Below are 23852 nucleotides of genomic sequence, written 5' to 3'. Positions count from 1 at the left end.
CCGATTTATCATAGGTATTCCCCTTTTAGAAACATCGATCATATTATGTTAAGTAAAAGAACACGATTACTTATATATATATTTGCACACTTGCATTTTGCATCTGAGCTTTCAGATATTTGCACTCTTGCATTGCGATGCATTTTACTACCGCAGCGACATCTACAGTGACAATTAATACTATGGTAACTATAAAATGGAAAGAGTTCGGAACGTTATCTCGTTTAATAAAATTATAGTCGATACTTTAATTTAGGAACATGTGCTTGAAAAACTTGAATTATGATTTTTGATATCATTTGGATATGGGTAGATATTATAATTCTTTAATTAAATTATATTACAATCTAATTAGAGCTTAAAATAAAAGTATTTACAAACCAAACTACAGAACCGCAAAGGTTGAATAGCGACAAACGGAACGTAGCGTAAAAAAAAAGTAAATGAGCTAAAGTGACGGTCGACAGCTCATCGTTACGTTGTTTTCGATGATATTTTTATAGTTTAAAAACCTAACAATAGTAGTGTAGTGATCTAATTCAGCCTATCAAGATGTGGGACCCAACTCATGTTCAAGTTACTATTCAAAGGGCTCGTGGACTGTTGATCAAAGGTAAAAACGGTGCGAATAACTGTTTTGTTACGATTGCTCTCGGTAAAGATAAATTCCAAACTTCCGTCAAACACAAAGCGACTCAGAATGTCGAATGGATAGAAGAATGCGAGTTACGAATACCTTCACAGGGTAATACTGCTGAAATTGTTCTTAAGATTTACGATGAAGATCTGCTAAAGGACCATTTACTAGGTCAAGTATCGATTCCGTTAAAAGACCTCGATGTTTACGAGCGGCCAAGAAGCCGTTGGTATACCCTGCAGGGAAAATCTGGTAAAGAAAACGATAAACCGAGAGGAGAGTTAGAAGTCAAAATAGCTTTCACTGTTAAAGAAGGAAGTTTGACTGATTTGAGTAAGAAAGATAAACACAGATCCTCTTTGTCTAGCATCGCCCAGAACGTAGGTGGCAGTCTTATGAGCATTGGCAGTATCGAAAAACGCAAGAGTATTAAGAAATTTGCTAAAAATCTTGGCTCCAAAATGAACTTGAGTAAAAAGGATAAGAAGAGTGATTCATCATCTTTGGGTGGTAGTATTGGTAACCTCAAGAGTTCAACACTTTCAACTCCTGATCACTCCACACCTAAACGCTTGTCTGGAGAAGCTGATCCTGGGGTCATTAGTGAAGATGATGACGAGTTTGCTTTTGATGACTTATCCCATAAGAGCTCTGGCAGCTCACTAAATGTTCAAACATTACCACGTGGACATAAATACACACCCTCACCTGTTAATGCATCATTGGAAAACCTAGGAGGCGGTGAATTCTTGAGACGATCTACAAGTAGCAACTTGGCAGTGCCAGAAAAACCAGTACCACAGAAACCTGTGCGCTTGAGCCTTGATACTTTCACTCCCCCGCAGCTACCTGAACAGATTATTGACAAAAATGATGAGTGGTCACAAAAACTTTACTCTAAGCGGAAATCTAACAGTCAACTAGCCATTGATAGAGAAAAGTCTTCAAGTCTAGAGAGAAACAAGAAACTGGACAGTCCAAGTTCACTAAAAGAAAGACCAAGTCCTAAGTTCTTCAAGAAGTTTGGCAATAACAATAAACAAAAGAAATTGTTAGAAGAACGTATCATTGTTGGAGAAGAAAACATTGCTGAGGAAGATTCTATAAATCCAGCATTCAATAACATCCCTAAATCAATTGTTAAAGACTTTGATGGGAAGTCCCGAGAAGATTTGATGGTCATGGTCTATAATTTGCAAAAGGATGTAGAATATGAGAAAAAGAAAAATAAAGACTTGGAAAATTATCTTGATGAACTGCTACTCAGAGTAATGGAAACAACACCAAGAATTTTACAAAATCCTTATACCAGAAATAACAGCATGCACATTAGAAACAAATAATTTTATGCAATTGCCTAAAAATTCAATGCATTATTATCAATTTGATTGCATGATTGCATAACATTAATGTGGCATGCCTCATTCTCTTCAATGTTTGTGTAACACTGATATAATTATTTGAAGAAACTTTCTTTCATTATTTAGGTTGCTTTATTAATATGATTTAGTATAAAATGAACAAGAGAATTCTAATTGGAATCTTGGTTTTTCCAATAATGAAAATAGGTATTAGGCTATCACTTGGGTACCCAGTGACACCTGTATCTAAATTAGTGGAGAGTTGTATGTATGAATCATAAGGAAATGTTCTAATGCTTATCAACTTTCACTTTTCTATAGATCTAATCACATACAAACTAGTGCCTTATGTATTTGAATAAGTCTGTGATAGAAATAAATTTTGTGTTTGTATTTTGGTTACTCATATTCATGTTTTGCATGACTTATCTTATCTGCATTTCCCAAATCTCTGAAATAAGATTAAAATCACAATGATAAATACTGTATGTTACATACTTGCTGCCTGTATTGTTATGGAAGGTCAGACTCAAGTATAATTGATGTTTAATAGTCTGAAATTTTAATTGAGTAATATATCAAAGAATGTGCAACAATTACACACTGCCATAAAATTTTATAAAGCAATTTTACTTCTTACTTTTTAACAGAAAATGGACAATTCTAAAGTTTGTGCCAAACTTATTTATATGCACGGTCCGTTTTATAATAGTCACATAGGTAAACAAACACGGATACAGCATTATCATACTTGTGATAATAATGAGTGTGTGATTGTCAAGAGGTTTTTTTAGATTGGTATTCCTTATATTACTTAATTAATGTCCAAAATGTTTCATTCCATTGAATGTGAATGCTTATTGCTTCTTTAAAAAGGCTTATCTATCTTACAGGTGTCATGCAATTGTGACACATTAGGTGTGTATGATTCATAAGTGTGGTATAATAAGAATGACTAAGGCATTGAATGTCTTCATAGATAGCTCAAACAATTTCCAAGCCTTAATAAAAGTGACTTGAAACACAAGTACCTAAGGAATCCATCCAAATCTAATTGAATGAGGTTGATCATTATTTATTTGTTAGTGTTAAAACGTTTTTCATTTATTTATAGTGGCATTAACATGCATATATCAAGTATTTTTTAGTGCAAATCATATTAACTTTCGTGTAATTTACGTAAATCATACTTATTTTGTAAGAAATGCCTTTGTGCAATAATTAAAACTTAGTGGGTAGATTGTTTTGTTGATGTCTATACATTTTTATGATTAACTCTAATATTGAAGTATTACTTATTAACATAAACATTAATAGTTATTTTAAACAAATATATTATAGTTGATTCATGGGGATCTGAGGATTGTTTAACATTTATAATTTAACAGTGTCATAGACTTATCTAAAATTAGGTAGGTAAATAGAATAGTAGCTGATTCATATGCATACCTATTGTTTTTCTTCCATAAATTAACATGTGATATTTGTTCAAAAGACAAACAGAACAAATTAACAGTAGATTAACTATATTTAAAAAGTTATTGAAGTATAATTATTTGAAAAATTAAGGCCTTGTATTACTGAATTTCTTGTTAATCGAAAACTACATGATTATTTATTTAATTATAATGAATAGATCATTTATTTTTCTATGAGGTTGAACTACCTACTCTTAAGTTAATTTTATTAAGAAGTTAAGAGGAAAGTATGTTCACACCACCAGAGGTTAGAAAATGTCTACTTTTGTCCCAGGTACTAATTTTTTCAATAAAACGTTTTTTAAATGTTTGTTTTTAATTTGTAATCCTTTACTAAAATGAAACTTGATTATGGCTCTTTAAAATGAAACAATTTGTTTTAAAAAATTTTTTTTATTCAATAATAGAAAAAGTACACTTATTATTTTAATGTGTTCATTTGTGACGTCGACTTTTGGTTGATACTGCTACCGGGGCTGCTGTTGCATATGTTTTTTGTGACAACTTGTTCATGTAGTAGATTGTAATTATGGAGAATATCAAACTGAAAATAAGAAAAAAATACATTATAATTGAGTTACTTTATGAAACTATCTTTACCATAACCAAGTAAAAATGAGAAGGTACCAGGAGGCATATATCAATAATGAGGGTTTTCTAAAATGGCGTCCACGAGGTGGCAGCACCGAGTCGTCAGGTCCAGGTAACTGTCAAAGTGCTTATCTTTACTATGAATAGTGAACGATTTTAGTGTTTTTTTTTATTTTATAATTAAAGCACTGCATTATTGTTTTACTATTGAGGTTGAGTAAATAAAAAAAACTAAATCATATTGTGTTAAATTTTTCAACAAGCTTTTCCTTAGTACCAGTGACTTTTGCACCCTCTCTCTTAGCTCAATTTTTAGTTCGGAAACCTTATTCTGACCATAGTCCATAATAAAATCAATAACACTTCCAATATAACAGAATTTCAATAAACAATAAGTTCGGACCCTACAATTCCATACTATTTGACAGCTGTTTGGACCTGACGCATACGAAGCGCCGCCTGGCGGCAGAAAAGTATCGAAAACCCTCATTAGATGAAAATCATTAAACACAATCACTGTTTGCAAAGGGCATCCAGGTCAATACACCATTTTGTGGAAAAAAATATAAAGCTTTACTTTTAGAGTAATCTGAATCTACTAATATTATAAAGAGGGAAAATTTTTTTTTTGTTTGTTTTTAATAGATAAACACTGGGTGGATTTTAAAATTCTTTGATTCTTTCAGTGTTGGAAAGCTATACCCTAGTAGAATATATAAATTAGTTCAAATATAAAGGATCTAATTTACCATGTAGTGAAACAGATCCTGTGCACCATGCCGGCAGCAATTAAAGAAATAGCCATAGACAAGACTATTTCAGGTAACTTGAGCTGAAAGTTCTTGCCAAACATAGTTGCCTCCAAGTTACCAATGGCCTGTGGAACGTTCAGGAAAATCATATTGATATTGTTTGAAACAATTATAGCAACAATGTTGTATGCTGATTATGGGCGTGGCTTTGCTGGCCATGGCTCGCAACAATATAAGGAAAGATTTTAATATGTTGATGCATACCAATAATTATAATTAGACTACCAGGATAAGTACCAAATATTTGAATTGTTTAGAGAACAATTTTATAAAATGCAAAAGTAAAAAAAAATAATGTGGTAAAAATCTTTGAAATTACTGTTCTAACTATGAAAACATTTCCCAATACAAGTTTTTATAAACAAAATAACTGCAAGTTTATTATTTATTTGCTTACTGTTAGTGATAAAAAAAATGGAAGCATGCTATGGCAAGTACCGTGTCATTATATAGGAGGTAACAATTATAACTGGATCAAGATCTCATTCACTGGAAGTTGAGATAGATTTTCAATACACAATAACTCCTCTGTTGGATAATAGAATCTGTGTGAGCAATTTTATTATAAGTATCTCAGTTTATAAAACAACCGGTCAGTAGGTCGTCTTAGGGACCATATGAGGTGAAGGTAGCTTTGAAAACAACTTAGGGATCGGTTAATCAGATTATTTCGTTAATCATGTTCTTGTTTGTAAAAAGGATACAGTAACGAAGAATAAGAACATCAGGGACCCAAGGTAACCACCAAATATTATAGTAATTGGTGATCTTATCAAAAGTGGTTTGTACATCTGCATTCCCGAAAATATGAGCAGGGTCAAAATTGATGATAACACGAAAGACGTGGCACTGTTCACGGCTGAAAAAATAAAATTATAAGTTAAAACATGTTTCGTACTATAAAAGTTACACTTCAAAACTAATTCAATACTCAACCCATTGTAAAAATCGTGTTTTATTTAGTATTTTATTCCAAAATTATTTCGACAAAAATGCCGCAAAGAACACAATGTTCAGTTGGAAATTGACAGTGACAGCAAAGTGACAACATGATGGACATAGGATAGGACGCCGGCATGCTAACTAAACGAAGGATCTTGTCGTCAGGCAAAAAAGTTAATTCATAAGTACTATTTATTCTATTTTTATTAGTTTAACAGTAAAATACTTTATTTTAGTAAGTTAATATTTTGCATTACATGGTTGATTTCAATATAATTATTTAAAATAGAAAAGTTATCATGTTCAGTGTGTATATTTCAAATTCAAACATCGAAAATGACAGTTCTGCTGAGTAAAGATGTTCAGAGGCCGTTTTCTTATCAAAACCCAAAACAAATTAAAACAAAAATGACATTCCAGCGATTGATACTGGTTGATAACAAAAGTAGATGACGATCTACAGACCGCGTTTACTGTGTTATATTTAGGTAGTAATTGTTACGTAAAAAAGTAATTAAAATGACCGTTGCTAAAACAATTAACAGAAAACTTGTGAAAACTATAACTCAACGTAGTCTTGTAAGTATGTAAAATTATATATTTTTTAAGTTAATTGCTGAGAAAATAAACTTATTTCCGAGGCTTGAATAAGTTGTTATTGGACAGTCAACATTTATTAGTTTATTATTTACTAAAATCCCTGTAATGTTTACAGAGCACAATAGCACCGCAAGTTCGGATCTATGAGGTGGGCCCAAGAGACGGCTTGCAAAACGAATCTAAATTCGTTCCTACAGACATCAAAATAGAACTCATAAATAAAATAGCTGCGGCTGGAATAAAAGATATTGAATCAGCCAGGTATGTTTATGTAACTTATAGTAAATACTTCATTTCATACATATTCAACAGCAATAGATTAAGTTTTATCTTGTTACAATCTTCAAGGAACTTTTTACACAAATACATTTGAAATAAGTAAACTAGGTACTTCTTATAATAATGATTTTAGACGCACTTGTCTTAAAATTGTGATGCTCATATAAAAATTGACATGAAGATTGTAGTACAGACTCAAATGGGCTGTAGAGGAATGGAATAACAAAGCATAGCAGTGCATAGGTAAGCTGGGTGCATAATTAATTATAACAAAAAAAGCATTGTTATTGATTTCTTTACAATCCAATTAATATTAATATAACTAGCTGATTTAACTCTTAAACACAGTTTTCCTACTATATTATGTTAGAAAATGACATGAGGCAATCACCATTTTTTGTGCTGTTATATCTACTAAGTAATTAATTTTATGCTTCAGTCTTGTGTAACAGTTAATTAGCATTCATTCGCATTCCACGGTCATGAATTTAAAAGCTATTGTTTTTATTTGAGACTGGATGACTAGCTAAATACCAAATAGCTTATTCACTATTAAAATAAAATTTCAACAGTTGAGTTCATTTAAAACTTTCACCAATTTGTGTTAAATGTGCAAAGAATTCTATAATAAAAGCTTAGTACCTAATTGTCATTCTCAAAAATAGTCCCCTATGTAATCTCCTTATGCTCTTTATAATCTCTTATCTACTCCACTTATGTAATCTCTTATCTGCTTCCCCTATATTATCCCTTATATACTACCCTATTTAGTCCTTTATATACCACCTATATGTGCTCTGATTAGGTACACCCTAAGTACTCCCCCTATAAACTTGTTTATGTCCACTGTATATGCTGCTGTATGTGCTGCTTTCTATATCTTCAATATCAATATTTGGGGAGCTCTTTGAGTTTGATCATAGAACATTAAAAACATTTCCAAAATATTGCAGGCTTTTTGTAAACACGTTAGATACAGGCCCTGTATTACAACCGCCGAGTGTTCGATTTTAGGACTCTTACCACATATAGATGACTATATCAAGCAATTTTCAAGCATTGCCAATCTATAAAACGGTAGTGGAATGGAATCCTTTCATGGTCCTAAATAATTGTATCCCGAGACTTCAAAGTCCAAATATTTCATTCTCATGTGAAAACGCACTAAACTGAATAAACCAGGTACTACTTTAATCATACAACTGAGAGTAAAATCATAAGTAGTAACGGAAAGAGTGGATCGCATAGTCGCATTATGACTTAAAATAAAATTTGATATTTTTTCTACATCTGAAGTGTAAAAATGAGAGGTTCAAATTTATGCAAAGTCACGTAAAGTAGATGGTATCTTCGTTCTACATGGCTTATGTAACAACGCTGTGGTATAATCTTCACTCTTAACAGCAACTCACAAAGCGTTGTAATTAGTTAACGCTCAAATACATTTCCGAGCTATCAAGTTACTTTACGTCTCATTGCGTTATGAAACTTGTCATTGTTTAAACAGTTTGTCGTGGTAACAACATATCGAAGTTACGTCGTTATCGGCTTCACTTGGTTCTTAAGGTGTTGGGTTAAAGACTACCACTAATTAAGAAACATTTCCGATTAATTAGCGTTGTTCTGATTCTAATTTCTACGTCGTGTTTAAAACATTTTTGGTTCCTACCAGTCCAATTAGATAATAGAAACCTTTGGCGGCCTTTTATACTATAATCACTAGCAGCTGGTGTCGAAATATTTTTTGGCAAATTAAAAAGTAGGTTTGTATAGCATCGCGTAACTTTTTACCAATGGTCAAAAAGTTCAAAAATCAGACGTTGTTCGGACTTTAACTGGCATGTTAGCTCTATTTAAAGATCGATTGATGAGTAATCAAAAATTCTGCCAACAGTTTCGTGAGTCCAAAATGGGTGAAACAAATGAGCGATGGTGTCGATGTCATGAAGAACCTACCGAGAGCCCCTGGAGTAAACTACCCTGTACTAGTGCCAAATTTGAAGGGATATGACACTGCTGTAAGGTCTTTTGACAGTAGACTGTTATAATATTCCTAAGTAGTTAATGCTTTATTGGCTTCGCTAAACATTTTGTTGTAATATTCTTTCCATACAGCGACAATGCAACGTAGAAGAGGTAGCAATATTCCCAGCAGGCTCTGAGGGGTTCTCACAGAAGAATCTGAACTGTTCCGTAGAAGAAGGGTTGAAGAGGTTCAAACTAGTCGCCGATCAGGCTGTGAAGGACGGACTCAGGGTTCGAGGATACGTTTCCTGCGTCGTGGGTTGTCCTTATGACGGACCGATACATCCGAAAGGCATTGCCAAGGTAATTCTTAATTTTTCTAGCAAAACCATTTCAAGTATTGAATGCAAGGCAACCATTATTATTCCATACAATTTATTCAATCAAACCAAAAGAGAAATACTGGGTAAGATTTTGAAGCACATGCAACAGGTGTTTTTAGATCGCAGTATAATGTGCTTAAAATTCCGAATGTTGAGCGTTGTTTATGAAAAAAACTTGATTTATGTAATGTAAACAATTTCTTACGTCATTTGCGAATGCCGAACAATACCCGCACGATTTTTATGTAACAATAATTCTTATCATACGTATGACATCGTGCACCTTAGCATCTGTTAACAATACAGCTTGTAGTTCTGAAAATTATAACAACTGGCTGTTTACAAAAACAGTTCTAATCATGAAAAAATTATTCATAAACATAAGTCAACTCACATAGTCAATGTTCTTGTAATACAACAGAAAGCCAGACAAAACATTGTATCACTACTATTATTTACATCCATAAAATGTATCAAATGCTTGCATGCCATATTGATGTGCACGTAATGTATTTAAAGTGGTAGGTAAACTTAGATGTAATGTTTAATTCAAAGGAATAACAAGATGCAAATAGGATGGCTATATACAGTATGTATATGCAGTTTTATACATACAAGTGAAGACAAGTATTAATTGAGATTTTGGAACGAAACTATGTTTACTTAATAAATGTATTTAATTATTACATATAATTTTATTTTGGATTGTACACATATAACATAAATCTACGTTTCAATAATACATAGAATTTGTCCTAACAGATAACAGAACAGCTATTCGAGATGGGGTGCTATGAGGTCTCCTTGGGGGACACCATAGGCGTGGGCACTGCGGGCTCCGTCCAGCGCCTGATGCGTGAAGTGCTAACGGTCGCCAAGCCTGAACAATTGGCTCTCCACTTCCACGACACATATGGACAGGCTTTGTCGAACCTTCTGGCTGGATTAGAGGTAACTATGACGTGGTTGACTGTGTCAAATGCTTCTGGTAAAGCAGTACAACGGTAATTGATGATAGATGAACTTTTTTGTATTCAGTTGGCAGTAGAGTTTGTGTATCTTTATGCGCATTTCTAGGTGACCTTTATCTTTAGTTTGTTTTCGTCGTTTGGGAACAAGGACAAACTTTTTCAGTGTCGATACAGTAACATATTTAATTTCATCCGATATGACTGATGTCTGCGTTTGGATAGTTATTACTTATACCAAGTATTTAACTTTTATTAAGTAGATACCTTTAAGACGAAAAATGACCTACGGTCAACCATCAATATTGGACTCAATAAAGTCAAGATGGAATTTTATCAGCGCACAATATTCGTGACGAAATGGGGACAGGTCGCTATGATTGCTGTGGTCTACATATTGAGTGATATTGCCCCACAGTAACAAACAGTCTAATAGCACACACTTCCTTATAGTTGTATGATAAATTATTTTAGAATCTACACGTTATTACACTTTTATTAATCGATAGCACACAATGTGTCCATACCTACTGTTTAGTACTACGTGATATGTGCCTATTTCCATACAGATAAAACTACTTATGTTGTACCCAACCCAAGCTGCTTGAATAAATAATAGCAATTCTAGAACCATACTTATCAGACCTCTTTAAGTTTGTAAATACTCAACATAAAGACTTCGTTACCATTGCCGCTGATAAAAATTATCAGTTCTTATCTAGAACAGCTGAAAGCGTTGTAAAAGTATATCAAAATAATATGATGTTGACCAGTTTCTTAACTACAGCACACACCCGCATGTTTCTAGTTACGTCATCCGACAAGCCTCTTAGCATAACTTGTTTTTGCAGTATGGAATTAAAACCGTGGACTCGTCTATCTCGGGGCTGGGCGGGTGTCCGTACGCGCGCGGTGCAAGCGGCAACCTCGCCACGGAGGACCTGGTGTACTTCCTGTACGGGCTGGGCGTCAACACGCACATAGACCTCGTCAAGCTCATGGAGGCGGGCCGCTACATCTCCAACTACCTCGGCAAACCCACCGAGTCGAAAGTCAACCGTGCACTTGGCGATAGGTTCAAAAATCACAATGATATCGCTAAAATGGCCTCGTGCGATGTTTGACCATGAATAATTATAATCAGTGCAAATGTAAACATTCTTAAATTGAAAACAAAGACTGGAGCTTCTGTACATACTTAATAATGTTATTTTCTTTGTTTATATAAGAGTCAAGAAATGCTATTTATGTGCAATAAATAATATATTTTGATATACTGTCTGTGTATTTTTGCCTTCGGGAGGACACGCCGGTGGTCATGAACACAGTGGCATGTACATACCTACAGGTTTTATCAATTATCATGCGGAGTGGGTGCGGGTACGCGGCGGCGGCGCGGGCGCGCACACTCGAGCGGCCGCCGCGCAACGAGCTGCCCGCTTTATATTGAATTGACCTTATTTATCCGATTTGATCTTGAGCGAGAGGTCGATAAACCTTCGCTGCACAGTGCCAGTGTAGAGCCAGCGCGCCGTCGGAACCGAAGCCGGTTTCGCTTTGTTTGTTTTTATGGAACGAGCGTGACATCAACATGGTAGAAGTGAAGATAAACGAAGATGTCAAAGTTGGCGGCAACAATCCGTGCTTCATCATCGCGGAAGTCGGACAGAACCATCAAGGAGACATCGAAATAGCAAAAAAGCTAATAAAAGCCGCTAAGGTAAGCTACTTTTCCATACAAATACTTAGTTGCCGGAAAGCATTTGTGCGCTTTGTTTACATTGAAAACACAACAAAGAAAAACGGACATTCACTACAATGGACTTCGAATGGAATTAGTATTGAACAATGAATTGTGCTTTGCAAAGTTACACAATAGATAACTACCGGACACCTAAGCCTTGATGTATCCCATTACTATTGGTCTATTGTGGATACTTTAATTAAACAGACCTAATTTGGATGCCTTCGCTGTCTACACAATAATTTCATCAGACAAATCCTTACCTATGTCTTCTTGCTTGCGTTTCGTTTCGTAATCAACACCTTGGTAATTACAAAGATGTGTAGCTTAGCTTCCTACTTTCCAAATCCACTTTTAACACTAGATTATATCACAAAATATCGTGACACTGTGAAATTTTCCTGTTATTAATCTTGTTTGTGCAGATGATGTCATCAAAACAAAATAAACCCGGCTTAATAAGATTTTCATTATCACAGTCAACATAGAATTGTAAAAAGTTTTAGCACATAGCATTCATATACCTATCTAGTTTAACACATATGTGTACACTGTTGTATGTTTGTTAATTGACATTACAGGATGCAGGTGCCAACTGTGTCAAGTTTCAAAAGACGTGTCTCAACGAGAAATTCACAAAGAAATACTTGGAGCGACCGTACGATAACCCCAATTCTTGGGGCAAGACTTATGGTGAACACAAACGCCACCTGGAGTTCTCGGAGAGCCAATACAGGGAATTGTTCAAATATGCACATGAAGTTGGCATATTATGCACGGCCTCGGCTATGGACATGGTGAGTTATCTCTTCATACTTTAATTAACTTTTATCAACGTTAACTAGACGCGGTTCATTAAGCCGATGTATTCGTTCACTGACCACAAGTCTTAAATCAGTCTAGTTAAGAAACTAATGGTCAAAAATATTTTCGTAGACGCTTAATTTAGTTGCAATGCGTAAACAGATTTATGTATCACCGCTGATAGCTACGCTGCCATTAGTTGCACATTCAAATGTGTACGACACAGAACAAAGTATGTTAGCAATATGTGGCTGTACGAACACTTTCACGCTTCATACTCTCAAATCCATTATTAAAGGCAGTAGAAATTGCCACATAGTTCTAACGTACGATGACTAACTTGTACTGGTTTAGAAAGCAAATATGTAGTTGAATATCGCATAAGCTTTATTATTAAAAACAGACTGTATAGTAAAACTCAATACATTATGCCAAAAGGCCAGATGAATGATTGTCATTCAATAAAGCTCATATTATTTCCTGAAATCATAACAAATTATACAGCAATATTTAAAAATATGTTTTCATAATATTTCAGGTTTCCTTCGACTTTTTGGTCAACATAAAGGCGCCATTCATAAAAATTGGGTCAGGTGACTCAAATAACTTGCTGTTTTTGAAGTATGCTGCTTCGAAAAATGTTCCACTCATTATCTCTACGGGGATGGTCGATAAGTCTGCAGTGAAGACTATCTATGATATAATTTCTGCTCAACATAAGAACTTCTGCTTGCTGCATTGTATATCAGCGTATCCCGTGCCTTATGAAGACTGCAACTTGACTGTGATCCAAGACTACATGAACACTTTTGATATACCAATTGGATACTCTGGGCAGGAGGTTGGCACTGCTGTCGCGCTGGCTTCAGTCGCTCTGGGAGCAAAGGTACTTGTAGTTTATTTGAATTATTGTTATTAATTAATACATACAAATAGCAATGTCACGAATGCAATTAATTATGTTGTACAATGCAATCGGGGCGAGAGTCCATGTTGAATATGCCAATAAGTTGCAATTACATTGTTTGCTGAATCGCTAGAAATAAACAATGGCACATAACACATTTTTGACCAACGCTTGAAATTATGTGAGATTATTTTTGCTTACATACAGATCATACATTTTAAACCTCTGTTTCATAGGTAAACTACATAAGTATTTCAGGCTTGTGTAGATATAATATGTAGGTAATATTGTAGTTATGTCTGTCTGCTGTTATATTTATGTTGTGTGATAGCATGTTAAGATAATAAAGTACGGTTTATCGAAAAAGATGTCGAAATTATATAGCCACTGTAGCGATAAGGTTTATTTTGATATTGTCGATAGGTACACAGAATCATTATCATCAAACTTTACTAGTCTTTGTTCGGCTGTAATAAATCTTGTAGGGCAATAAATACCTATTGTTTATATATTTTCGCCGAATTTATATTTAGTTTCTGAGCTCCAAACAACGAGGTATTTACGTTATTTTAACAAAGAAATGTGGATAGAAATGAACGTTTTTAACAGAAAAATATGCCCCATCGGTTTATGTAAAATAATTATGTATATTTATTAGTGAGGTGGTACCTATATTAACAAGCTCTTACAATGGCTCTTAATTGTATGTAACAACATGCGATTACAATACCGATTGCGTTGTCTGTTGCCTCACGTTATTTTTATAGAATAGGGACAAAACATATACATACATTACTAATAATGACTGACTGATAGATGACTCATTATCAGTGGGGCTTTCATAAGATTTATAAATCTATTGGTGAAGAGTGGAATAACTTACTTACCCCTTTGTTAAAGGCCTTATCTATACTCAGTACTCAATAACTTTATTGCATCTACAGTAGCTACTTGCAACCGCCAACACTTATAAACCATTTTAAATTAAAGGGACACAGATAGAGAACGACGTGTGCTATTTATCATCCTTGCGACATGCAGTTCACTGGAACACTTACTATGATATAATTCTTCATCAAAGCCTCTTATTAACCAGGTTCTGGAGAAGCACATAACTCTAGAGAAGACGATGAAGGGCACGGACCACGTGTGCTCCCTGACTCCGCCTGAGTTCCAGCAGTTGGTACGAGATGTCCGGGTTATTGAGAACGCGCTCGGCACACCTATCAAGAAAGTCGTTACTTCTGGTACGTTTTACACTTGGCCTTTATGACATGCATTTTCCCGCAGTTTCAATCGCGTCCCGTGGGAAATACAGCCCCTACCGGTATAAAATATAGCACGTGTTACTCGGAAGAGTGCAGCTTTCCTCGGATTTAGTATTTTCGGAGCTTTTACAAACAAAATAAATAAATGTTTCCTCTTTATTGTATTAATATAGATAGACTTACTAATTCTTAGATTCTTCCGTACACTAAATAAGCCTTTTTGATTGATAGGCCAATTGGCATTTCTGTATACGGAACCATCCGCTCGAACATTCTTGGACGTGGCCCGTATCCCACCTTGCTTTGAAATTGTGACGGTTAAATGTTAGCAACGTCATAACTATTTCCTGCTGCACTTGAAGTTGACCCCGCTCAATCTATCGCGTTTTCCTTAGAAAAAGTTTAGAATATCAGACCACCTTCTAAGTACCTACGCATAATCATGCGTTAATGGTCATTTAAGGAAAATCCTTATCGTTAAATACTCTTAAATAGGAAATATTGAATTATACAATGTATAGTTGGGTAATGTCGGTTATCGACAACATTGTACAAAGTTTGAATAGATGCCACATGTTACTCCGCATCTGTTATTATCTAATATGTGTTTAGTCTGAGTTAAAACAAACACCATACTCGCATGACATGACTTTCCAATCCCTCTGATTATGATAAAAATAAGATAAAGAAGTAACATGCTTGGTGTACAGAATATAATGACAATTAAAAAGTGAAAAAAAAAAACGAAAAATACACGTAATTGGATGGTTAGAGGTAATTTAACAGACAAGCTTCCTCCTTAAAGTTAGAAATTACGCAAGTCGGAAACTTTTACTTATTTTTTTAACACTTTTATTTATTCACACAGAGATTCCCTGCATCGACAAACTTCAGAAGTCTCTCGTGATGGGCTGCACTAAGAACAAAGGTGAAATCCTGTACCCCGGCGACGTCAAAATCAAAGTGGCGGAACCCAAGGGACTGAACGCGCTGCACTTCGAAGATGTCATATACAAGACTCTGGTATACGATAAAAAGGAGGACGAACCCCTCAATCAGGGAGATTTCTGCTAACTCCCGCTCAAAGTACACAACACGACCAACAATTCTAATATAACATATCATTTTATTTAAGTAAATATCAAACTTATATGGGAAACAGGTCACACGTTACATGTAAACTTTCTACGACCTTCTCAAGAAACAAAATATTTTTAAGTATTTACCTATATTATTTCTAGTACATAATTATGAGATAACTCAGGGATCTTACAGCTAACGTCGACGCCACTATGTTATACATGTTATCGTCGCAAGCACAATGACAGCATAATTATTCGAATTTATTAAACGTCTCAAAATGTAAATTATGTGAATAGATCATAGACATAAGTTTAGTTTACGTTAAAAACATACTTTAAAAAACCTTTATTCATAAATAGTTCATACATATTACAAATATTTTTCTTTATACCAGGTTTATTAAAGTTTTACTATTAATAGCTGTATTTTATTTACATTTGCGTGGCTGAGTCTCGGATGTATGGATAAGTATATACCTGCCTACGCAATGAAAAATACTCGCTTTGACGTCAACACTCATTCATAAAGTTATTATTGACTCTTCAGATATAAAATTATAAAACCTGACGCGAATCTCAGCAATAAACGGACACATTTTACACACATGACTCTCTGGTACATACAAAGAGAATTTTGTCTAATTTATTTGTTGAACTATTGCTACAGCAATTCATCTTGCGGTCCAGGTGCGGCTGCGCAGGTAATGTGAGGTGGGACGTCGGCGGTGCTCACGCACCCGGCTGCGATGCGACGAGATACTCCCTGAGCCGTTTTATTAGCAAGTCTGTTTTATTTTTATAGACGGTCAGAAGGCGAGCAGTGGTTCAGCGGTGTGTGGTGTAATAGAACATAAGTGGCGCAGCGGTGCGCGGCTCGCGTTGGCTCGGTGCCCGCGCGGCCGCCAGTCCCCGGAGCGCCGGCCCGCCCGCCGCACTCGCATGCGCGCCCACCACTAGCTCGCCCGACGAGTCCTTGCTATTGCGTGTTACATGACCGAAGCTGCGCGCTACTCAGACGCGATCCTTTGCGACCCAAGTGGACGAAGCTTACGCTCGAGGCGTTGGCAGAAATACTCCTACTGATAAAATCGCGTTTGTGTTTACGCGCCTAGAAAGTCAGAGAATTAGTAGCGAGTTCAGAGCAGCCGATTTAGGTCGCCCGGTTCAGTGCTAGCAGCGAGATATTTTTATTGCCACTGTTGGGTGCAGACGTACGAGCGCCTGAACACGTTGCTGGTCAAATAAATTATTATTTATAAAGTAAAATCGTAAATTCATTCCATAAACTTTTGCGTGTGTGTGTGTGGTTGTTCCTAGTTTCCTTTATGTCGGGTGCAATCCTGTTACGAGACGTGGCATTGACTGCGTGAGAGAGGAGGAATGTGACGAACTGTTGTCGTTAACAGCATTTAGGTGAAATCTTTGACATTTGTAAAGTGCATTTGTGTGTGTTGTTGTGAGGATGCATCATTTGTATCCTCTGGCGAAGGGCGACCCGCTGTGCCCGCTGGGCTTCCACCCGCAGGTGCGGTGGCCGACGCGCTGCAAGCGTTGCTTCCGCGACTACAAGGAGCACGGCGGGGTGCGCAAGAAGGAGGATGACTTCACAGTGTCCACGCCCAGCCTCTCCACTTGGAACACGCCGTCGTCACGGTCAGTGTTCCCGCTCTTTTACCAACAAACCTTTTCTACTTTTGTCTACAAAACTATGTCTACGCCTAAAGCTGAATAATTTATCCCACCTGTTGATGAGGTGGAAGCAGTTAGGTACGGAGTTCAAACATCCAGCATAGCAACCCTTAAAGTTCACAAGTTTTGGCTTATTGTCTGTAAGATACGTTGTCTATTCTTCAGTCCAAGATCAAACGGTCAGTGTGTCAATGGTCGCAAGAAATAATTATTATGATAATGACCCCTAAACAATTCAATAAACATGCAAGACTCACGTTCATAATTTCATAGCTGAGCATAAAACATTGACCTGTCATGATCTGACATTGGTCTAGTTAGGAGTAACTACTTAGTGCAAAAATTAGATCCGTTTCATTAAGCTTAATTAACTACCTAATGTTAATTATTGTTATACTTGTTATTAAAGTTAACACTGAAAACTCAAGAGGTAACACTGTTGTTAGTTCTTACACCTACCAACGGTGAGTTGCACCATTTAACTATAAAAGTAACCGAAACATTTTTAGTTGTCAAATCGTCGATTTGACCACCGAGAGTGAGGGCCATTTCACGACTGGTTACGGTTTGGTTATGTTTATATTTAAATGATGAGATGCGGTGCTTAGTCTTTCCTATCTTTCTATATGGAGCTGAAACGTGGACTATTCGTCAAAAAGATCGCAGCAGAATAGATGCGTTGGAGATGTGGTGCTGGAGGCGGCTACTGAGAATAAGCTGGACTGAACACCGCACTAATGTATCCATATTAAAAGAGCTTCACATCAAACAAAGACTTTCTTCGATTGTGCAACTAAGAACACTTAAAATGTTTGGCCATATCATCCGCAATGAAGACTCAATGGAACGATTAGTTGTGCAAGGGAGAATAGAAGGACAGCGTTCTCGTGGACGATCGCCAACCAGATGGACAGACCTCATAAAATCTGTAACATCAAGCTCAATTGTGGAGTGCGCACGGAACGCCACCAGCAGGGAGAAGTGGAGAGAAATCGCAAGGGCAGCCGCCAGAGACAATCCATGATCACGACCACTCTGCCAAGAGTGTCCGATTAAGAAGAAGAATATTTAAATGGTTCACCTCATCCTAGGCTCGGTTTCACTGGCTACCGATGATTAAATGAGTCAGTTAGTTATCGTCAAGTTAATGATATCTGCCAGATAAAGTCTGCTTATATTTTTGTCAGATATACCTTTGAATACAACAGATGCTGAACGACCTGGCTGAATCTTCTCTACGCATCGGCCTACGGATGAACTTGGACAAAACCTAGGTCATGTTCAATGAACATGTTCTACCGGAACCGATTGCGATACACGGCGCCGTTCTCGAAGTTGTTCGGAAATATGTATACCTCGGGCAGACATTGCAGTTAGGTAGAAACAACTTTGAGGACGAGGTGAATAGGAGAATTCAGTTGGGTTGGGCTGCATTTGGGAAGCTACGTCGAGTTCTAACATCGTCGATCCCACAGTGCCTAAAGACAAAAGTCTTCAATCAGTGCGTCCTACCTGTCATGACTTACGGAGCCGAAACGTGGACACTGTCGGTACGGCTGGTTCACAAGTTTAAAGTCGCTCAGCGGGCTATGGAAAGGGCTATGCTCGGCATTTCTCTGAGGGATCGCATCAGAAATGAGGTAATCCGTCAGAGAACCAAGGTCATCGACATAGTCCACCGAATCAGCAAGCTGAAGTGGCAGTGGGCTGGCCATATTAGCAGAAGAACCGATAACCGTTGGGGTAAACGAGTTCTAGAGTGGAGACCACGCCTCCGCAAACGTAGTGTAGGACGTCCTCAGGCACGGTGGAGTGATGACTTGCGCAAGACGGCTGGCAGGAGCTGGATGCGAGAAGCCGAAAATCGATCTCAGTGGCGTGCACTTGGAGAGGCCTATGTCCAGCAGTGGACTGCGATAGGCTGATGGTGATGGTGGTGATGTACCTTTGAAACCAAAAGTTATAGTTTATCTGTCAGATTCCTGATTAGCGTTGGGAGCCTTCAGAGTTAGTTTGAAGAAGATAATATAAAGTGATAAGTAGTTCGATTACCATCACATAGAGCTCAATTGTCCAACTTCGGTAGTAGGTAAGGAGAACCTTACAATACAAGTTTATAAGATAATTACAAATATTACCTGGACATTATTCAACAAATTGCCATACAGCAATCACCAAGTCACCGTAAAATTAATGTGCAGTAAAATAACACAGCGGAGATTACGACCATTGCATTCTCTCTAATGGGAACATAACTCAAACTCATCTTGAAATACACTGTATGTTATAGGTATCGATATATTATTAGGATCGACCGAAACATACCTAATGTGAAACAAGTTATTAAGTAACTACCCAGACAATATTATAATATCTAGATCGCCGAAATTCTCATAACGTGATTTAGAGAGCTTGTCATGATTATCGTGGATTTGGGTAAATGGCAAAAAATAATAAAATGGCACAGTAGTGGTTGATACGCCGGTTCTGATCGCGAACGAGACATTTTTTTCTGCGTCTGAGTGTTTACGCAAATGTAGGAAAATATGCATGTTTATGAACCCACCCACGATGTTTTATATGTAGGTAGTTTTTATTTTAATGTCACACATCGAAACGATTGTCGATCCTTCATTACGTGTATCTTCGATCCTTGTGTAGGTATAAATATCAGCTATAGATTAAGGGTAGTTGCAATTATCTGTGAGTAAGTACCTATATCCTGCACTTTTGAGGCACCACTATACGTTGTAGATGACATTATAAGGAACTAGACAGAACGTAAGTTAACCATGACCTATAACAAGTGCCATTTTGGCCGTCCTACTTTACTACCTGTTCCTAATTATTTCTAATCTTTGACAAAAAAATGATGGCAGAATTCCAAATTCCTGAGCATTTTGTGGATTGTTTGCACTGGGGCTGATGTTAAAGTTTGACGCAAGTCGCCTTCGTGTATATGTACGTTCTGTTCTGTCATTATCTATACCTACATATAGGTATACATAACATATACAACATAATGCACAAATCACTTGAGTCTAATCTCATTGTTATAAAGTGCAACCAGAACGATGCAGTCCGAATTTACGTACTCAATATCAACACGATGATTCATAAGTCCATGCTGCTAAAAGCATTCAATTTAGTTTCAAATGAGAGTTCACCGTTTTGATTCACTCTCATAGTGATTACGAAGTGGCAAAATAAAATAGATCAGACAATGACAGTAACATTTTAAGCACATTTAAATAAAAATGTTGTAAGTTTGTCATTTAGTACAGTCGAATGAATTATGGTTAGCACCCTGACAGACACAGCTTAGTGACAGGCGGACAGCGGTCTTAGTTATAGGGCCCCGTTTTACCCTTTGGGCCGGAACCCTCAAAAGACGTGTGAGGATTTTGTGTGTACTGTAGGACCGGGAGACTACTCGCTTGCTCAAATGAAAAACTTGGTTCAATATCACGACGTTTATTGTACGGGCTCAGGAGGTCAAGTGACATACTTCAGTATAAAAATCCTATTCTATTTCAAATTTTCAAATCGAATATCTTTAAATAATTGTCCGGCCAGGTATTAAATACATATAATAAATAAAACCTTACCACCAAAGAGTATCTAAGTACTACATCTCTACAGTACCTACCTTATATAACTGTACTGAAAGTATCCTACTTATATTATAAATGTGAAAGTTTGTGAGAATGTATGGATGTATGTTTGTTATTCAATCACGCAAAAACGGCTGGACCGATTTGATTGAAATTTGGTATGTAGATAGGTGATACCCTGGATTAACACATAGGCTACTTTTTATCAACACACCACGCGGGCGAAGCCGCTGGCGGAAGCTAGTTATCCATATATGTCCCTATCATGTAAACGTAACCACGTGATCTCAAAACACAGCACCGTTTGTCAACATTTACAAACAAAATAGGAATAGTGCATAATTAATAAACATCTCTTTGATATTACTTGGCACAAGTTTGGAGATCAAACGCATGTAATCACATCATTCATTTTCACACGACCTGTTACATTTTAGAGTTTAGATACCACCATTAGCCTGATGGGTTCCTAAACATGATACGTAGGCAACTACTAGGTAACTTGCGTCAAGACTCAATATTGATGCAGGGCAGGACTGGGTTACCATTTCGAATGGCTTTTAGGGTTTAGAGACTATCCTTAAAAGCTGACTCTAAATTCGACCAGTTTTAATTAAGAGTTAAAGGGATAGTAGTACCAGTTGATCCCCTGGGGTAGGAAGATGTTTAGCGTTTATGTCGAAAGCATTAACGCTATCTAAAGACCTAGTAACAAAGACAGGTGCAATTGTGCATGTATATGTATCTTACTATAGATAGGTAGGTATCATTCACCTTCGGTTTGCGGTCAACATAATGTAGTTGTTACGATGAGATTGCACACAATAGTGCAATACCTACTAGGCATACCTAAATAGGTGTTCTCAATAGAACATCACAATAGGTACAATATCGATTGTCTCAATTACTACATACCAACGTTTCTTGCCTCCGTACGTTTGATTCTTGAAAGCTCTTGAAGAGCATCCATATCATTATATGGCAGCCTAGTACAATATCAACATGGTGTTCTGCAGCAGAACACCGCAGAACTTCTGCACTGTTAATGAGCTTTTCATCCCACCATATTGGAAAAAGCAGTTTTGCTCGTCGATCTGAGTGCAAAAGCCGTATTTATCCTCTCTAGAGTCTAGAGAGCGGCAAAGTGATTTGAATTTAGAACATCGTGTGCAATACACCATTTATGACAACCTTGATAGGACTTTTTAAACAAACGCATAAATCAAATAAACGACTGCTTATAATAATTCTAATATTTCAGTAATTTTTATTATTGTTTGTAGATCGATTTTAGACCTCTTTTTATGTTGAAACCGATTTTTTAAATAATTAAACTTTAATAGGTAATTCTTTTTAATTTGATACTCATATGCGCGCACCATTTTCTTTTTTCATTTAGCAATTTACTCGATGAGTGGGATAAAAAGTTACGTGTTGCACTCGAGTGCAAAGATTTCTCAACCTTGTGCTCTTTTGAAAAAATTAAGCCCGCGGTTACAAAGCAACCTATGCACTCTTTTACAACCAATAACTAATATTGTAAGTAATTATAGTAGTATGTAATTGATAATGGTCTGCAGGCAGGTGAATAGTGTTTTGAGAAAAACTAAAATGTGCTTTCGTTGTACACAGGAGTCGTGATGAAGACAATGGTGTGGAAGTGGAGAAGGCGGGACGAGGTTGGGCGTCCAGCACCAACCTCAGTACCCTCGACAGCTCCAAGAAAGACGCCTTCTCCACAGGTAACCAGGACTTGATTAGCTTCTTATATGTTTATGGCCACATGCTTGCGGTTTAGCAAATATGCTCGGTAGATTAGACTGCCCATTATTTTATGGGGTCACATTTACTTACTTGAGGCTGTGTACCTATGTAGTAGCCAGCATACAAATATAGTCGTATACGGAAAGAAAACTGGTACCCGGCGCCGATCTACTAGCGCTTATCGACGCTGGCCTATTCTGGAAACAGTTACATAAAGCAAGCAGATTGAAGCAACGTCAAGCAAATGTAACTGTTACAGCATGGAGTAGCGTCGATCAGCGCTGGTAGACCGGCGCCGGCCACCAACATTCTTTCGTCTTTCTGTATACGGCCTAAAGGTGCAAACACAAAAAAACTTGAAACGATGCAAATGGATACGATGTGATGAACAGTACCTAGGTGTTTGCTAGAAAAACTGCAATAGAACCGAAATTGCCATAATGAGCACCAAAGCCACCTTGATATAATGTAAATAACTATTGTAGTTCTCTAGCGCATCTAATGACCATGTATGACAGATGACCTTTTCTGTCTACCTGCATACGCAATTTGCGATTAGGTTTGATGTATTATTTCCACACTAAGGTGTTTATAAAGCTGTATAATGTATCGTTCTTGCTGTGGACATTGCAATGATAAAACTTGAATATTTCATTACAAATTGTAGGTATGTTGTAAGATACTACCTTACTTAAAGCAAATGGCAAATGTTTTGTCCGCTAACACAACAATAAAATATCAATCCAGACATCTGAGAACGCGAGCCAAGACCATAATGTTCCACCTGTATTAGTCACAACATTGTGGATCCTAATTTAAACGTCTTTCGCCCACACATTCACATTTTCATCGTCGCTGTTTATCTTAATATGAAGCAATTAACTATCTATTATCCTAGGCCACTGTTTTTCAAACTAAGGATGGCGACAAGACCCCCCATCACATTTATGCAGTTCTGGCAATG

The 23852-nt window shown here is 36.7% G+C and overlaps 5 protein-coding genes across 5 annotated transcripts in view; 4 read left to right on the top strand and 1 right to left on the bottom strand.

Annotated features, from left to right (window-relative positions):
- Positions 1-432: 432 nt before the first annotated feature.
- LOC124629855 (rab11 family-interacting protein 2) lies at positions 433-3782 on the top strand. The gene has a single exon (XM_047163506.1). It carries the CDS (start codon positions 553-555, stop codon positions 1978-1980), a length of 1428 nt encoding a protein of 475 aa, XP_047019462.1. The 5' UTR covers positions 433-552; the 3' UTR covers positions 1981-3782.
- Positions 3783-3853: 71 nt separating this feature from the next.
- Positions 3854-5972, bottom strand: LOC124629879 (protein KRTCAP2 homolog). Its single transcript, XM_047163538.1, has 4 exons — positions 5816-5972; positions 5584-5738; positions 4817-4944; positions 3854-4020 (listed from the first exon to the last, which is right to left on the bottom strand). Exons 1-4 carry the CDS (start codon positions 5817-5819, stop codon positions 3912-3914), a joined length of 396 nt encoding a protein of 131 aa, XP_047019494.1. The 5' UTR covers positions 5820-5972; the 3' UTR covers positions 3854-3911.
- Positions 5973-6107: 135 nt separating this feature from the next.
- LOC124629871 (hydroxymethylglutaryl-CoA lyase, mitochondrial) lies at positions 6108-11292 on the top strand. The gene is made up of 6 exons (XM_047163528.1): positions 6108-6400; positions 6537-6682; positions 8595-8718; positions 8816-9028; positions 9811-9999; positions 10868-11292. The coding sequence occupies exons 1-6, from the start codon at positions 6341-6343 to the stop codon at positions 11138-11140; spliced, it is 1005 nt and encodes a 334-aa protein (XP_047019484.1). The 5' UTR covers positions 6108-6340; the 3' UTR covers positions 11141-11292.
- A 126-nt stretch (positions 11293-11418) lies between these two features.
- On the top strand, positions 11419-16239 carry LOC124629863 (sialic acid synthase). The gene is made up of 5 exons (XM_047163517.1): positions 11419-11736; positions 12342-12557; positions 13103-13450; positions 14568-14718; positions 15608-16239. Exons 1-5 carry the CDS (start codon positions 11608-11610, stop codon positions 15811-15813), a joined length of 1050 nt encoding a protein of 349 aa, XP_047019473.1. The 5' UTR covers positions 11419-11607; the 3' UTR covers positions 15814-16239.
- Positions 16240-16706: 467 nt separating this feature from the next.
- LOC124629853 (myosin-1) overlaps positions 16707-23852 on the top strand; it is a 23378-nt gene continuing 16232 nt past the window's right edge. Inside the window, exons 1-2 of the mRNA XM_047163462.1 lie at positions 16707-17474; positions 22757-22866. Coding sequence (XP_047019418.1) covers positions 17284-17474; positions 22757-22866 — 301 coding nt within the window. The 5' untranslated portion in view covers positions 16707-17283. The remainder of the gene's footprint in view (positions 17475-22756; positions 22867-23852) is intronic.

The sequence above is a fragment of the Helicoverpa zea genome, chromosome 1 (genome assembly GCF_022581195.2).
Source record: "Helicoverpa zea isolate HzStark_Cry1AcR chromosome 1, ilHelZeax1.1, whole genome shotgun sequence".
NCBI classification, from domain to species: Eukaryota; Metazoa; Arthropoda; class Insecta; order Lepidoptera; family Noctuidae; genus Helicoverpa; species Helicoverpa zea.
Note: the sequence above shows the minus strand (reverse complement) of the source record. Positions and strands in the feature narration are given on the sequence as shown.

What these genes read in the sequence shown, in the direction of transcription:
- LOC124629863 (XM_047163517.1), top strand. Translation starts at nt 11,608, where the DNA reads ATGGTAGAAGTGAAGATAAACGAAGATGTCAAAGTTGGCGGCAACAAT. An exon ending in AGCTAATAAAAGCCGCTAAG is followed by an intron (nt 11,737 to 12,341) that starts GTAAGCTACTTT and finishes TTGACATTACAG; the next exon opens with GATGCAGGTGCCAACTGTGT. An exon ending in CAGTCGCTCTGGGAGCAAAG is followed by an intron (nt 13,451 to 14,567) that starts GTACTTGTAGTT and finishes CTTATTAACCAG; the next exon opens with GTTCTGGAGAAGCACATAAC.
- LOC124629871 (XM_047163528.1), top strand. Translation starts at nt 6,341, where the DNA reads ATGACCGTTGCTAAAACAATTAACAGAAAACTTGTGAAAACTATAACT. An exon ending in AAAGATATTGAATCAGCCAG is followed by an intron (nt 6,683 to 8,594) that starts GTATGTTTATGT and finishes TTCTGCCAACAG; the next exon opens with TTTCGTGAGTCCAAAATGGG. An exon ending in ACCTTCTGGCTGGATTAGAG is followed by an intron (nt 10,000 to 10,867) that starts GTAACTATGACG and finishes TTGTTTTTGCAG; the next exon opens with TATGGAATTAAAACCGTGGA.
- LOC124629855 (XM_047163506.1), top strand. Translation starts at nt 553, where the DNA reads ATGTGGGACCCAACTCATGTTCAAGTTACTATTCAAAGGGCTCGTGGA.
- LOC124629879 (XM_047163538.1), bottom strand. An exon ending in TGTTCTTATTCTTCGTTACT is followed by an intron (nt 4,945 to 5,583) that starts GTATCCTTTTTA and finishes AACGTTCCACAG; the next exon opens with GCCATTGGTAACTTGGAGGC. An exon ending in AGGATCTGTTTCACTACATG is followed by an intron (nt 4,021 to 4,816) that starts GTAAATTAGATC and finishes TCTTATTTTCAG; the next exon opens with TTTGATATTCTCCATAATTA.